The following is a 15,407-nucleotide window of genomic DNA, read 5'->3' on the forward strand; positions in this document are numbered from 1 at the left end:
TGGGGAATGCTGACTCACAGCTGTAAGTTGATCCAAACATAGTGAAGGTGTGTCGATCTACTTTGGTCATACCAAGGTAAACAGTTGTAGACCAGAAAGTAGCAGGTCAGCTGCTCTTTATGCTGTCATCTCTCTCCCATCTCTCTTTACCTGTTGTTCTTTTAGCAAACTGTCTATGCACGGTAAACCATGGATTTGATCGGCTCAGTTGAGTATAGCTATACTTATTGACGAGATAAGTTGGGTTTGCCACCTGTAGCCATGACTGGAAAATAAAACCAACGCTCAGTGAAGATTATTATTTATTCTCATTATTATTTCAGCAAGTGGTAATGGGTCTGGGACTGTCACTTGGTCATTTAGTGATGCCCTGGATAGGCCCTTAATGGTTTTCTAATAAAACTAAGTCTAGGAGTGGGTTTTGCAACAAGTTTGTATTTACATTTACAGCTACATTTACAGCTTTTGGCCAACAACTACAGCAATGAACAATCCCAAATCAGACATTGTCCCCTCAAATCCACACCTGAGGATGACCAGGGCAGGAGCACAGCCTCGGTCAGTCTCACTGACACCGAGGACCTGAGGGACTGACACTCCAAAGCCTAGTTGGACTCTCTCTGGCACAATGTTCACACAATACATATATACACACACACAGAAAGAGGGACAGAAGAATCAATTCAGGGTTGATTTTTAAGAAATATTAAAATATGAATACCCCATATATGGCCCAATAAACATAAACTTTACCTCCCTTAAAAGAGCTTGGCTATCTGTGATTCTTATTACAGAGAGTTAGTAGGCAACAAGTCTTGTCCAAGAGTATTGCTGTCCGTTAGGATAAGAGTTAAGCCCTCGTGTAAACTCCACTCTGTTATGTGATGATAGTGTAAGAACAAGCTGAATGAAAGTCAGCCTTGCGTCTCACAGAATGAAAGGACATCCCCGAAGCCTTTTATATCAGCCTCTTGTTTATCTGTGTGTGCATGTTTCCATCTCTTTTGTCACATACAAGCACAACTAATCCAATCTTAAGCCCTTTTTCATAGTTACCCTGTACTTTCCTTTTTAGATGATCCTTTCTCTCTCATTGCATCGTCTCCGTGTTGGGAAACTGCAGCAAAGAAATTGTCGCAAAGCCAGCCAACTCCTAGTTCTCGCATTCTCTTGCCTGACTGCATTGGATTCTAATTTGCAGCAACCCAAGCAGTTTAATTGTCTAAATTGATAAATGACGATTTTTTTCTATTCACTAAAAAAAGAGACTACGCCATTCTGAAGCTTTTCAGAGGCTGGGAGTGAGACCATGTATTGCACTGGCCCATTGTAGCCACAGGTATCCTCTGATGACCTTTGTCCGGGACAGCATGAGCACACCCTGTCTCTGCCTCTGCAACAGGAGTGAGATGGGCGACCCTGTCCAGTGCAGGGGATCTGAGGGAGATGACTCGCCTCCTAGTATACAGGTCAGACAGCTGTGGCCACGCCATTTCCCGCCTGGACAAACTGATAAGTACTAAAGGCGATTATTTTCCCTTGTGTGTGTTTTCACACATATGTCTATCCTTCAGTCCTGCTACACCCTGATGCTCTGATTTCATACTACCTAACTCGTATCAGCAGGCATGCTGTAATATGGACCTGGCTAATGCCTGTTATTCTATGGGGAGCTTATTGTGACTGCTGCATCGCTGGGATTTCTCCTGGTTTTCAATTAGACGCTCCGAGGCTCTCCGCAGACTGTTGCTATGTAATCTCTTCAAGAAGGCAGATAGTCCGCGGGAACACAATTCAAAGTCTAGTCGCCTCTAGTGGAGCCTAGCAGTTGTCTTCACAATCAAGTCCAGACTTCACTGGGCTATGATTTAGGTCTCATACAGCAGGTTTCCTCATTTGATCATTTTCTCTTCATTCACTTGATTTAATCCAAATGTTTCTTCAGTCAGTTCCACAGTAACATGCACTTCCCAATTCATACTGGAAATTCCATCAGACATTAAGCTGTGTGTATATTTATGTTTAAGTAAACGAGCAACAATGAATAAAATTACATTTACCAAGGTTCAGTCAGAAGCATCCGTTCTGCCCTTAATCTCATACATTTTCAGTCCTCTCAAAGCAATTTTTTAAGCAATAATATATCCTTAACATATATATTCCAGCTTGTGTCAAGGGTTCTTTTTTTTCATTTATCTATGGGATAAAGGGGATACTACTGGCTTTGAGAAACGTTATCCTAAGCTATCTGCTTCTAAACAAGCACATTTCCACATGTCAAACTTAATTTCCTCTGGCTCTGTCTTCCAGCCAGCTGTTGTCTTGTACAGAGCTTGCAGAAACAGATTTTGTATCATCTAGCAAACTGCAACAAAAAAAAAAAAATCACAGAGGAGGGTAAATCCAGAGTACTGTGGTCTGCGCTCACAAACACAAATTCTCACACACACATGTACATAGAGAGTAAAGAGATAAGGCCACACTGCCAACTCAAAGTTCTGTTGAAAGGAGAAAATGTGACACCTTGAGCTGGCAGATCAAAGACAGCAATCAATAGTTTGATTATTTTTCATGAGAGCGGAAGATTGTGGATCGATACTTTTGTCTGTGACCAGGTTGAGAATCAGATTAGCTTTTACTGCAGACTCCGGAAATAATGTCAACGTGGAAAGCACTACAGGAATCTGTAGTGCAGTGTGTTCTCAGTAAGTGAAATAATGAGAGGACCATTACTCAGAGCGAAGAGGTTAGATGTTGCTGATGCAGAGACCCATGTCCAATGGGGCTACGGATGGTGAGCGTTAATTGTTACCCACCCCCCAACAGGAATGTTAACAATGATTACAACACATGTTCTAATCTGTATCCCTATCCTCTCTGACGTTTTCTGTCATTCTTGAGTTTTTTTTTGAAGTCATATCGAAGACTTTTATAATTCAAATCTTTTGACACACTAGTGTCAAAGTTGAATTCAGTTTAACTTTGATGTGCAATGGAATTTTGGAAAATCAGTGCAGTGTGTGCAATTATGGCAGCCGTCTCCATTGGAAAAACGTTATCTGCGCAATGTCGCACCATCTTGTAGTTACACTGCTTTACAAAAGCAGACACCATTTTGTCACAAGGTGGAGGTCTAGCCATGAAAGTCACACTTCTCCTTTCCAAAACCAAGAGAACTGTAGGATTGGAGAAGCGTTACTTTCATGGCTACCTTCAATATGGAATGCCTTTTTATTCAATCTCAAATAAATGACTAAATACATAAATGAAAAAAGATGCTAATGGAATACATACTGAAATAAATAAATGAGGATGTGAATATAAAATTTAAATATAAATATATTAATGAGTCAATGTATTTCAATAAATAATCCAATCTAATCCAATTGTATTTGCTAAGCGCTTTAAAACAAAGTTGACCAAAACGCTGTACAGAAAAATAAAAGATAAAAAATTAGGTTTGGCTTTTATTTCATAATGTCACATTTATTTATTTTAGGGTAAGAACACAGTCTCATCGGCAGGGACTGCACTAGCTAGTTAGCCTGGCAACCAGACGACTCTGCCAAGCTTGTTTTATTAGGGTACATAGTGATAGGTGATGGGTCAAACAACACAGGACTTTCATAGCATGTTGTAGTTCTTTTCCGTGTTATTCTCTTCCTAACCACAACCATCCCGTTGTTGTCGGCGTGTCTGCGTATGAATGTTCCATTCCCCGGCCTTTTTGGCCTAACTACCACCGTCCCGTTGTTGTCTGCGTGTGGCGTTTCATTTCCCCCTGTTGTAGCATCCCCCAGAGACCGCGGATCGCATCCTGGCGCGGGTTGTTGTCCCCGCCCCGCGTGTGGCATTTCATTGCCCTCGTTAATGCGTCCCCAGCGCAGCCCAGTGTCTTGACCGTTCATGGGAGTCACGTTCGAAAATCCTGACATCTCCACAAATCAATAAATCTGAATAACGTGTCCATTTCACGAACTGGCGTGAGAACGGGTGGGTCAACCACACAGAGGCCCAATCCCGAAGTCCACAATCATGGGCTCACTGACTTTAGGCGCATTCTTGGTCCCCAAGGCAGGGCTATCCCACTGTCAAATCGTCAAGTCCTTAAGGAAATCTGGCAGACAATTTGAGCCCATTTGTGCAAACTTTCTTTAAGCCTGCATTCCTGCAGACTGCGCCTGGAAGAATAACCCAAAATATAAAGCGTTGTGTGATGTTAAAGCACATTTTGGAAGCCCGGAAGCGTTGAAACAAATGTTAAACAATGATGTCACATGGGTGTCCAGCCAGGCTCATTGCTGGTATGCCTACATTTAGACAGAAACACTACAATTTAAGATGGTACCAATAAAACACATTCATTTAGAGAAATGCAAGCTTAGGTTTTATTACACACCTAGTTTATTCATCAACACCTCTTTTAATTTTGCTTAATGATGCTGTTCAAACAAAAACATATAATTTTACAGTTAACTCTCTTCCACTCTGTAAAGGGCCATGAACACCAAGAACAGCTATAACACCGCTGAACAACAACGTACTGTAAACATCGGCATCAAGCACGCACTGCATGCTCCAGCTGATAATAATACATAAAGTAAAATAAAAATGCTCCAGACAACATTGTTCGCCACTGTCGTTATAGTTGTGGTGTGGACTTCACCGTTTACTTGAGTTAGGATAATTTTCCAAAAAATATTTATAGTTATTGTTTTTGTGATACCAGGGCCCGTCAGCAAGGTTTACTCTGAGTTGATTTACCCTGATGGGAAACTCTGTTTTCAGTTCCACAGCAGCTGGTTTGAGTTGGTTCAATCAACTCAGAGTAGATTCACTCAGAGTTAAGCGCGTGCACACCACAATAAAAGTGTAGCATGAATGGAGGAATGATACTACAATTCACCATGGTAACAACCACAAACAAACTGGTCGGCGTAAATACTCATGCGTACATACAACCTGTTCTAACTCCGAACTCGTATAATATGGACGTTTGGACAGTGTCTGTCAGCGTCTAAAGGGACGAAGAAGGTGTCCTGCGGGGTTTAGCGAGTAGTATGTAAGGCAGAAACTCCGCCCAGGGAGGTTGGTCTGTGTGGTGGTAGTGGTTATCTCTCTTTCTGAATGGGCTGGCGTAACGCCTCTCTCTCAGGTTTGATTAACCTTTCTTTCTAAAAACACAGGATTTCCCTCATCTCACTAAACCTGCTTTCTGAAACGGAACCCAGAAAAGGAAGTTCCTTTCATCCGCCATGTATTGTTTTAGAATATTTGTCCTTGAACCTTTTTTTGAAGAAAAACTTTTGATGAAACTAGTTCATTGAGTATTCATGAAATGCAGCTCGTCTGCCAATGGCAAGACACCCAAAGGGCCATTATGACTCTGCATCATACACAAAAAGTGTGTGTGTGTGTGTGTGTGTGTGTGTGTGTGTGTGTGTGTGTGTGTGTGTGTGTGTGTGTGTGTGTGTGTGTGTGTGTGTGTGTGAGAGAGAGAGATGCTGTTCGTTCAGATTTAGAAGTGAGTGTAATTTAAACACAATAACTAAAACCTCATCAACATGATTTGCCTGTAGGCGTAATCCTTAAAAGTGACATTAATTTGTGTACATTTAGCAAAATACACAAAATCTTAGCCTCAAGACAGCACTGGCTACATGCCACGTCACATTACTAAAATGTTCCAGCGCCCCCATGGTGTTGTCACAAACTAGAGAAAACAGTTGTCACTGGCTTAGTCATGCCGATTACACTTGGAGAACTCCTGCTTCGGCTGTCCTCAAAAGCTCATTGCTCGGAGAAAGTCATTGTCCTCCACTTGTCGCACGCCCGATTGAACTCATCAGATCAAATGCCTTATATCTTCTGTTCTCTTGGGCAATCCCCACATAATAACTACACATGTATGTTGTTTACTTGTGCGACCCAATACACTCTGTCTCTCCCATTTCTAGCGTCTCTATTGTTTCCCCTCTTCGTCTTTGCTCTCACTCTTTTGTGGAGGAGAGAATGTCAATGAGCTAACTCAGTAAATGAGCCTTCATTTTATCGTTCATGACACGAGACTTTAAATGTGTTTGTCAATAGATAATTTGAAGTCCACACCCTTGTTTTTCTTTATGCTTTGGTAAAACTCAGATTATTCGAAGTGGCAAAAATTATATTACTTTTGTCTCGTAATTGTAGTGCTAGCTACATGCACACATATAAAATATGCTCCATAAAGAAATTACGGATGTTTGTGTGCATGCTTGTGTGTGTGTGTGTGTGTGTGTGTGTGTGTGTGTGTGTGTGTGTGTGTGAGTGAGTGAGAGCGCATTTAAGTGTGTACTTCACACTAGACAAAATCATGGCATGGTTTCTCATTTTCCAGTCCAGTACTGTCGGTAATGTGAGAGCATGGCTTATCCCCCGGAGTCTCACATCATAGAATCAGTTAGCTCCACACACACACACTATCTCCATAAGAATTCAGAATACAAATATCTTAACACACATGGAACACATAAGCACCTCCACTAAATATAAATATCAAATGCAGCAATTTCCACCCCCCTGGGGTTATAATCACAAGGTCCTGCCAGATCACTGGAGAACAGTTTCTATCAGCAATTAGAATATGATTATATTTTCCTCTCAGTGGGACCCGTGAGTCACTGTGTAATTTCAGTCTGTCTCTCTGGTCAAGCTCGACACAGAGGAGCTGAAGAGGAAGGTCTTACTGTGGATCCTGATGCAATTAGTCAAAGCAACTATACCGGATGCATACAGAGAGTAGAACAATCTGCGGTTACTGCGTACATGTAAATTACAGCACCCCACTAGTGTGCTTTTGCAGGTGTGTGTGATTGTGTATAAACGCCACTCCTCCCTTGTCCAGGTGAGTTCCCAGTCATCCGGGTAAGGAGCCGCTGTTGGAGTAGCTTTGCATGCAAGTCAGGCCACTGAAGCTGACAAACCAATTTAGAGGCGTGATGCCCACACTGAGTGGGTCTGAGTCCCTGAAGATCGTTACCCCCCACTACCCCCAATCATTATCAATATCAACCTCTTGCCTGCCCCTCTAGTCCAGGCAAAGACAGTAATGTTGCAATGATCGTTGTGTTAGCTTGTTTTCACTGGTGCATGGTGTAAATGACTTGTCTTGTCTTTGTCTTTTATTGACAGACAAACTGATACACTTCATAAGCTACTTGGCCCAAACAGTTACTGTAGGTTTAATACATTGATTAGATGGTGTCATCTGTTTGCAAGAGAACATCCAATTATGTTGATCTTCTGTTTCATTTTAGTATCTTCCTTTTTCCTCCTTTTCTGTGGAACCCAAATTGTGAGACTGTCCCTCCCAGGAAAAATGCAAGCATCCGGCGTTTCAGTAAATGGTCTCACAAAAACAAAATATGTTCATGTTCTTTTTTTTCAAAATATGTTTATTGCTCACACCTCATACATTATTTCAGGCTTTATTGTGAATAACAAAGGGTAGCAGGTTTGACATTTTTCTTGCTTTTAAAACAGAACAAAAACACATACATTCCCACCCATTCCCTCCTCCAGCACCCTTTAACCAGATTCTAAACATTATCTTCCATTCGTCTAACCCACCCATCTCCCTCCCTATTCATTGTGATGCACAGGAATGTACTGACAGGTGAAGGAGTACAGAAACAAGAAGAAAAAAGAAAAATTGCTATAGAAAATTGGGGGGCGGGGTCTACCATTGGCTCAGGATAGATGCTTTGTATAAGAAAGGAGGGGGTCCCAGGTTTTATGGAATTTTTTCAGGTATCCTCTGACAGTTATGTTCTGGGTGTAAAAGTGACATTACATCTTCTAAATATGTTCAAGTAGTCTTGCATTGCCAGACCTTCCTCCACAGCGCTGCAGAGGAAGGTCTGGCTAGTCCACACAACATTCCTAGATGGAAGGAAAACATGCTATAGTTTATTGGCATTTCTTTAAACCAATCACGGTCTTGGGTGTCGCTAAGTGCCGGAAGCAGCACCGGTGCCTCTGCAAAATAGTCCAAACATGGAAGGAACTTGTTTTGGTGGACTATGTGAACATTGGGCGAGCTCTGGAATTGAAATAGCGTTTAATTGTGTGATGAGAATTTTACTTAAAAAAAAGATGAACAATATTATAACAATTTGATTGTTGGTTCTAGCTTGGGGGATCTTTCGCAAATGGACCGGAGTTTAGAATGCCAACACAAAGAAAGCAGAAAGTGAGGGACATCCGGCCGAAAATGAGGGCCATCTGGCGGAGCCTCCAGCGGCACTGGAACTATCCTGTAAATTAAACCAAACATTATTAGAGAGCTATATGAGTTGTTTCCTTCAAACCTTGATTGTGGTTGTTTTCTAATCTTGGCCAGGTGTTTGTTAATTTAACCATGTTGACAAAGGTCCCCTAAATTTCCAAAAGTGGTCATTTTAACCCAAACCATGATCTTTCCCTAACTAAGTCATTTTGTGCCTACACCAACCTAACCGAACCTTACGCATACAGTAGGGGTTTAATAAGAAAATAAATATTATTAGAAATTGAATCGGTGACTTATAACCACTTTGGAAGGCACAGTCATACCTTTGTAGGGAATGCCCTTTCATTCTCAGTGATTTTAATGTACATACTGGTCAGCACTTATGTATTTTAAGTTGGTATTAAGTTATCATATTGAGAACTTGAGTAATGCAGGAGTCACACCGCATTCCTTTTAACACTTTCTCCAGTTCCATAATGAAATAGATTATGTAAGCTGGACTTAATCAGCAGTAGTTTTTGTCCCTTCTGCCTCCCTCCCTTCTCCACCTTTTGGCCTCAATCCAGGCTAATTACCCAAGGGCGCTGCTCTCTCTGCCGGCCTGCCTCTCATCTCTACGCCCTCTCCGTGCTCTTTGTTCTGTCGCTTCACTCCTCTTCATTCCCAGCTAGATACAGGGCCATAATAGAGCAGCGAGTGGGGTGTGGGGAACACAAGCATGGGTTAATCTGTTGACCCCTGCTGCAGTGCACTGTAGACTTACCATCTGACCATGTTTCTCTGGAGTATAGACCTCAGCTACTATGAACTATCTGAAAGAGAGTCATGTTTAATCCCTCAAAAGGCAGCTCAAGGTGCACAGTGTGTCCTACTTACAAAATTACTGTGAAAATACTACATACAACTACAATACATACAGCTTTTTCTATCATGTGGCAAAGAAAACTTTCCACATACAATAATTAAAGTTTTCATATGTATGCCGGTCAATGTTGTACCATATTGTTAAGGGAAATTTGATGTGCATCCAGAGGTTAAAACACCATATTAACAATTTTTAGATAGAAAATAATCCCAGTACAGGAAACTGCACCAAGCAAAAGAACAAATAACATATATGAATTTAATTCTTTCTCAAATATTTATATTAACATTTACCTTTTTTTTAAGTGAAGTTTGAAAAAGTGAAAATCTTCAGAGAGATGCTTGCTTTGCATGGGAAGTTCCCCTACTCTAAATTAGAGCCCGACCAATCAAGGATTTTTAAGGCCAAGACCAATACGAGTATTTGATTATTTAAAAATCCGATATGGCAATATATTGGCCGATATAGATGTGTGTATATATATATATATATATTTTAATCCAGAAGTGCGTTACAAAACATAAACAGATTTCTCTAACATTTGTTATTATTTGTAGTTTTTTTCGAGTTCTCACAATAATAATGATTAATTATAATTAGTTTCATTTTCACAACAGAACAGACGAACATCGAAATATATTAAAGTTCTGATAAATAAAATGTATAAAAATACAAACTAAGATATGACACTTAAAGTCTTTTGAACAGCGACAAAAAAAAGACAATCAGTGTTGCCAACAGGGACGTTGTAGAGCGCCCTCTGGTGGACAAACTATACAACACCAACACTCATAAAATGTTTTACAGTCCGGTTTTTATTTTTTAAATATTAATTTTTCATAATCATTTATTTGTCATTATAAATTAATCTGATGCATACCGATACCGATAGATTGGGACATGCCTAACATTGGCCGATATATCGGTCGGGCTCTACTCAGAATTTAGATCTTTCCAGTTTAGGAACTTTTCCTTAACTCTTAACGGACATATGCTCAGTTGTGTAGTATTTTAGATTAAATAACACCTCAACCTTTAACTGATATGTTTGTTGTCGGCTAATATCAAATAATCTTAAATTGACAAGAGTGAACTATAATCCAAATGGGGTTATAAGGAATAAGTGAATCAGTTCCAGGTGGACTTGACTGTCAGAGCCCTCTCGTACAGTTCTGTGAGCTCCACTGAGCAGATCACTCTGATAACATTCTCCTGAATGAACTGCCGTTATCTCAAGATTGCTCAGGGGCTTTTTCAGGTCTCATACAACACATGTTGCAGGCACAAAGAAGCCCAATGAAATTGTGAATGCATTTAGTGTTTTTGATTGAGAGATGATTCTTCCGACATTACAAAGTTAATGCGTACAGTGGATAGGGGACACTGGGTAATGCAAGGGGAGGCGAGGGCGATTGGGTGTATTTTCGCTTGTTGTCTCCATCTGCTGGGTGCAATTAGCAGGCAACAGCCCACAACCATAAGATGCCTCAGAGGGAGAAAGTGTGAGACTGAAAGTGTCAATGAGGAGTGTAAACGAGGTGAGAAAGTTAATGGGAAGGACTGTAATTGTAAAAGGAAGTGGGGTAATTTGAAAATCTGAGAAGAGGACTCAAGCAGGTCTCAGTGTGATATTTTAACCTGTGTAAATGATGTGAAAAGAGAACACCAGGCACACTTAAACTTGTTAAAGAGAACAGTGCATCGTTCATAATTAGAAACGCTCCTCTTTGAAGGAGTGCACAGAGTATAATAAGTTAATGCAATACATTAGCGCATGTGAAGTGATGTAGTTCACGAGAAATGCATGGGGTGCTAATACAGGCTTGTATGCAATCGTATTGTCTTGAGCTTTAAATAAATGTCTTTCAGAATTTGGGGTTGGATTGTATTCTCAGCAGAAGGTTGGCTTATTTAAATTAATTAAATAAGCATACTGTAATTTCAATATTGAAAGTGAAACTGAACAACACTAATGTTGCAACTTGGATGCAACAAGGGCGAAGCTGACACAGAAATGGAGGCAGTGAAAAGAGGGCAAAGCGATGCAGGAGAGGCAGCTTGTGGACATGTTGGATGTGGTGGGTCAGCCAAAGGCAGGAAGAGACACAAAGGACAGCACCGCAAAATCCTTATCCATATTGCATGAAATGAAGACATGCATATAGCTCATCCACCGCCTTCCTGTCCAGAGGCTCCTTGCTGCGTCTCAGGAGTTATGCTAAAGAATCCTCAACGCCAGTTTTGTTTGTCTTTCTGACTTTCTTATCTCTGTCTCTCTTTTTCTCTCTATTCATCCATCCAGGGAACACCAACAGCGTTTTTGCCCTGGACTACATCAGTGGATCCCTGACAGTGAATGGCCAGCTGGACAGAGAAAACCCACTCTTCTCAGCAGGATTCACTCTCACTGTCAGGGTAAGCTACTGAATGGGAGGAGGTTGGGGGGGGGGGACTACTGTCGCAGCCTAGAGAAGGGATCGAAAGTCTGTTTTGCCAGTGGATAGAGAGAGGGCTTTGATATGATGGTGTATTAAATCAATGCAGTGTCTAGGTTTGATATAGCCACAAAAGACCTGCTAAATGAAGTGCTTCACCCCGACTCATACTCTACATATTGTGACAGTCTTTGCGATTGATACACACTGCTATAATTAGGAAAAATGTCAAGGTCAATACTTCACGTAAGGCGGACTAAATACAATATCAGTACCATACGTGTTAATAGATGCTCTGTCAAAATGTCTCACAACAAATGTGACCCAACATATTCAAGTACCGCTACTGGTCTCGTCAGTGAAGACATTTGGTGTTTGTGATTCTATGATAATGTCCCTTCAGAGGCTTATGTTCAGTGAACAGCCAGCAGCCGGGGAGGACAGGAGGAGCAGAGGAGGATGAGATAAAGGAACAGGATTTAGAGTCCTTCTCAGTGCTAAGGGCTCCTTTGTTCCCCACTTTCTTTTTTTATTTCTCTTCTGTTTGAAGCAGGTGCAGTGTCTGGATCCCTCTGTCCCCTCCACTGAGCCTAAAGTCTATCTCACTTGGCTTTTTAGCATGTCGGTCCTGCCCTCTCACCCCACCCTCTGCCTTCCCACCTTGTCCACTCCACCACTTTCTTTTTTGTCATCATTTCTTCTCTTCCAGACCAGTATTCAACAGCAAATGGTTTCCACAGGGTGTGAGAGGGTGCATGAAATGGATTTCCTAGTGCCAATAAAGTGGAGGGATTTGCGATCAAAGAAATAGTTTTTCCCTGTGTAACTGCAATGTTACAGGAGAGTTTTAAGGCATGTCAAGTCAAATAGTTTGCACCTGTCCATCACATTAAATGGCCTTTTAAAAGCATCTAATGACCTCACTAGCACACATTTATTTACTTGTGTATGTGCGATTATTGCTCATAAAAAGCAGGTTGTATGCCTTTTCTATATGAGAGGTCAAACAGGCTCTAAGGTTTATTATAAAAAAAGATCCTCACTTACATATTCCTGCCTTAGTCTATCTTTTTTATTGAAATCAATAATTACGAAGAAGAAAAGTAAAAGAAGAAAATAGGTGAAATTGTTGAAAACGAAGAAAAAAAACATCACCCAAAATGTATTCATAAGATATGGATTTTTTTCCATCTACATTTTCTTTCCCTCTCTCTGCTTCTGCTTTCTTAGGTTGTGCTGCTATTGATTGTGGTTTGCCATAGTAATACAACTAATTTCTCAACTTCAGGCAGCTTAGATAGTGCTGAGCATGTGGAGGTGGAGGTCAAATGATTCAGTGGCGCTGGAACGAGAGAGGCTAAACTACGTTGATTACCCAGAGACCAGCATGTTGTTTCTGCCTCCTCTCCTGTTGCTTGTGACACTCTTCCATCAATAAAAGACGATGGCTGCCGGTCTGTGTAACGCTTATAAGTTCAATTTTCTAAGTACAAACGGACATTTGGAAAAACAGAAAAATCGGTTCCAATATCCAGTTTTTCATTTTTTCTTCAACCCGTTTTTCCAATTTTCAGTTTTTATTCAGAGGATCAGAAATAAAAAAAAAATACAATTTGCGTCTGGGCTCCAATATTCAATACTGCAATGATGTTCTCGCCCTCGTTCCGCCTAGCTACGCCCCCCATTTGAACCCATTTTTTCCGTTTTTTTACAAATGTCCGTTTGTTAGAAAATTTACCTGATAGGCGTTACACGGACCCTTGCTCATCCCTATTGTTTGCTCCTATTTTTTACTTTATTTCAGAGACCTCACAGAGAGCCAGAAACAGAGGGTGTGTAATTGTGTCTTCTCAACGGGACTCTTTTCTTCTAAATCTCATTGTGTGCATGTGTGGATGTACATGTGTCTCTTGGCCTCACTTTCAGCCTATTTCTATGATTGCTTTGAGTCCGCCTGTCCACTTTTTGATCCAATAAATGAACAGCTGTAAATACCTGGCAGAGATTGCAAGCTGACCACCTCCATCCTAAATGACAATTTTGGTGCAATCAAATCTCTCCCTTTCTCTCTCTCTCTTTTCTCTCTCTTGCTCTCTATAAGGCCACAGAGTTAAACGATGACCGCAGTCCATCAAACGCAACAGTGAGGACCACCTTTACCATCCTATTAATTGACAAGAATGACAACGCCCCGAAGTTCAACAGTTCTGAGTATCGGCTCCAAATAACCGAACTGGCCCAGGTGGGCTTTGCCCTTCCCCTGTACATCCAGGCCGAAGACAAGGACGAGGTGGGTGGATCACATCCTGAAGGCTGGCACAGTCACAAAGTTATGGCATTGGGCTGATACTCTTATCCAGATAAAGTTGCAATGACACCATACAGCCCCTGAATCTGACAATTGTTAGTAGAAATGTTCCGTGCTGATCCTGCAGTTAGAATCCATATGACCAATCCGGGCATATTTTAATGGATTTGGTGTTGGATAAATTGAGGCTGATCAAAATCTGATTGTTTCTTTACTGTGCAGTCTGTCCTCTTTCACGGCAGCCAGCCTGTACAGTGCAGCATTTGTGTATATGCAAGTGAAAATAAAGATAATGTGCCGCACTGCTGAATTCAGAGACAGAGGTTGGCAAAACACACAGATTTGCTGAGCACCAACCGTAATCAATGTTTTTTTCTGATCGTCTCTTTCATCAGTTAAAATGATAAATGTCGTTGGCAGCCGTTAATGGAATTAATTCAATGAGTTGTCTAATTAAAGTACTCTCTGCAGACGTCAGTGTCTGTCAAAGATCATTTGTGAGGGAAGAACCGCTATACTGAAACACATCTGACAGCCGATGTTTTAATAATTCCAACAAAATGATATACTGTATATTCTCTCTACCTGGTCACTGTACATCAATCTCAAGATTTTTTCATTCATATTATATCTAAATTTAAGCTTATAAACGTAATAGTTTTGAACCAGGACCTTCAGTGTTTGGATCAAGTAGCTCGTGAAAATGTAAGTGTTGAGTGTTAGATTAAGTGTCAGATTTATTTGGCTACAGATGTTATTTTAATGTCATCATTTAAGTATATATAATGTAAGTATCTCTATAAGATGTCTTTACATGGACAGCTAGGACAGCTACATGTGAGTGGTGTTTTTTGTGTTTCCATTTATAGATTTAGATTTATCTGGTTTATAAATGTAATGCAAAAAGCCACTGTGTGTGTGTGTGTGTGTGTGTGTGTGTGTGTGTGTGTGTGTGTGTGTGTGTGTGTGTGTGTGTGTGTGTGTGTGTGTGTGTGTGTATGTTGTCAGCAGCAGTGTACAGCACGCTTTAGTGTGTCCGCCACTTCCCATTAGTTGAATCTATCAACCTGCTGTGGTGACACACACTAACTCAAACACCAGCACACACATACAACACTTTTTCCCTGTATTCTTGCTCAACCACTCTGTCTCTCACTTTCGCTCTCCCTCTCTCACCCGTGCACATGTCCGCTCACAGCAGCGCATTGGACTCGACTACAATTTAATTTGCTCTGGAAGAGATGGGATAGAGCATCAAATTATACCTAACGAGGAAAATCAATCACCTATGGTGCAGATAAGCCGAAAGCTAGTCAACTCTGATTGATTTCAGGCACAGCAGCCGCCAGGGTGGAATTTGACAGATAACTGCAAGTCAAGTGGATAGAGAAAAAGGTGGAGAGTAAAGCGAGACAGACACACGGACTGGAAAAGGAAAGGAGGGACTCTTAAGAAAAATTGTTGAACAGAAAGTAGCCTGCAATGGAGCAAAACCAGAAGTCTGAATAATTGGTGAAGCAGGAAGAAAAA

General features: G+C 41.0%; 1 protein-coding gene and 1 long non-coding RNA gene across 5 annotated transcripts in view; one reads left to right on the forward strand and one right to left on the reverse strand.

Annotated features, from left to right (window-relative positions):
- cdh23 (cadherin-related 23) overlaps positions 1 to 15,407 on the forward strand; it is a 180,597-nt gene that overhangs the window by 84,672 nt on the left and 80,518 nt on the right. For all 4 annotated transcript variants that reach the window (XR_004660256.1, XM_034899154.1, XM_034899156.1 and 1 more), the window contains 2 exons: positions 11,437 to 11,549; positions 13,671 to 13,859. Coding sequence is in view for 3 of the 4 variants with exons in the window: in XM_034899154.1 (XP_034755045.1) it covers positions 11,437 to 11,549; positions 13,671 to 13,859 (302 nt within the window). In the remaining variant the exon portion in view is untranslated. The remainder of the gene's footprint in view (positions 1 to 11,436; positions 11,550 to 13,670; positions 13,860 to 15,407) is intronic.
- LOC117960887 overlaps positions 1 to 15,407 on the reverse strand; it is a 26,579-nt gene continuing 11,172 nt past the window's right edge. The window contains exons 3-4 of the long non-coding RNA XR_004660259.1: positions 8,711 to 8,719; positions 1 to 13 (exon numbers count right to left, since the gene is read on the reverse strand). This is a non-coding gene — a long non-coding RNA (uncharacterized LOC117960887). The remainder of the gene's footprint in view (positions 14 to 8,710; positions 8,720 to 15,407) is intronic.

This window comes from Etheostoma cragini, chromosome 17 (genome assembly GCF_013103735.1).
Source record: "Etheostoma cragini isolate CJK2018 chromosome 17, CSU_Ecrag_1.0, whole genome shotgun sequence".
NCBI lineage: Eukaryota > Metazoa > Chordata > Actinopteri > Perciformes > Percidae > Etheostoma > Etheostoma cragini.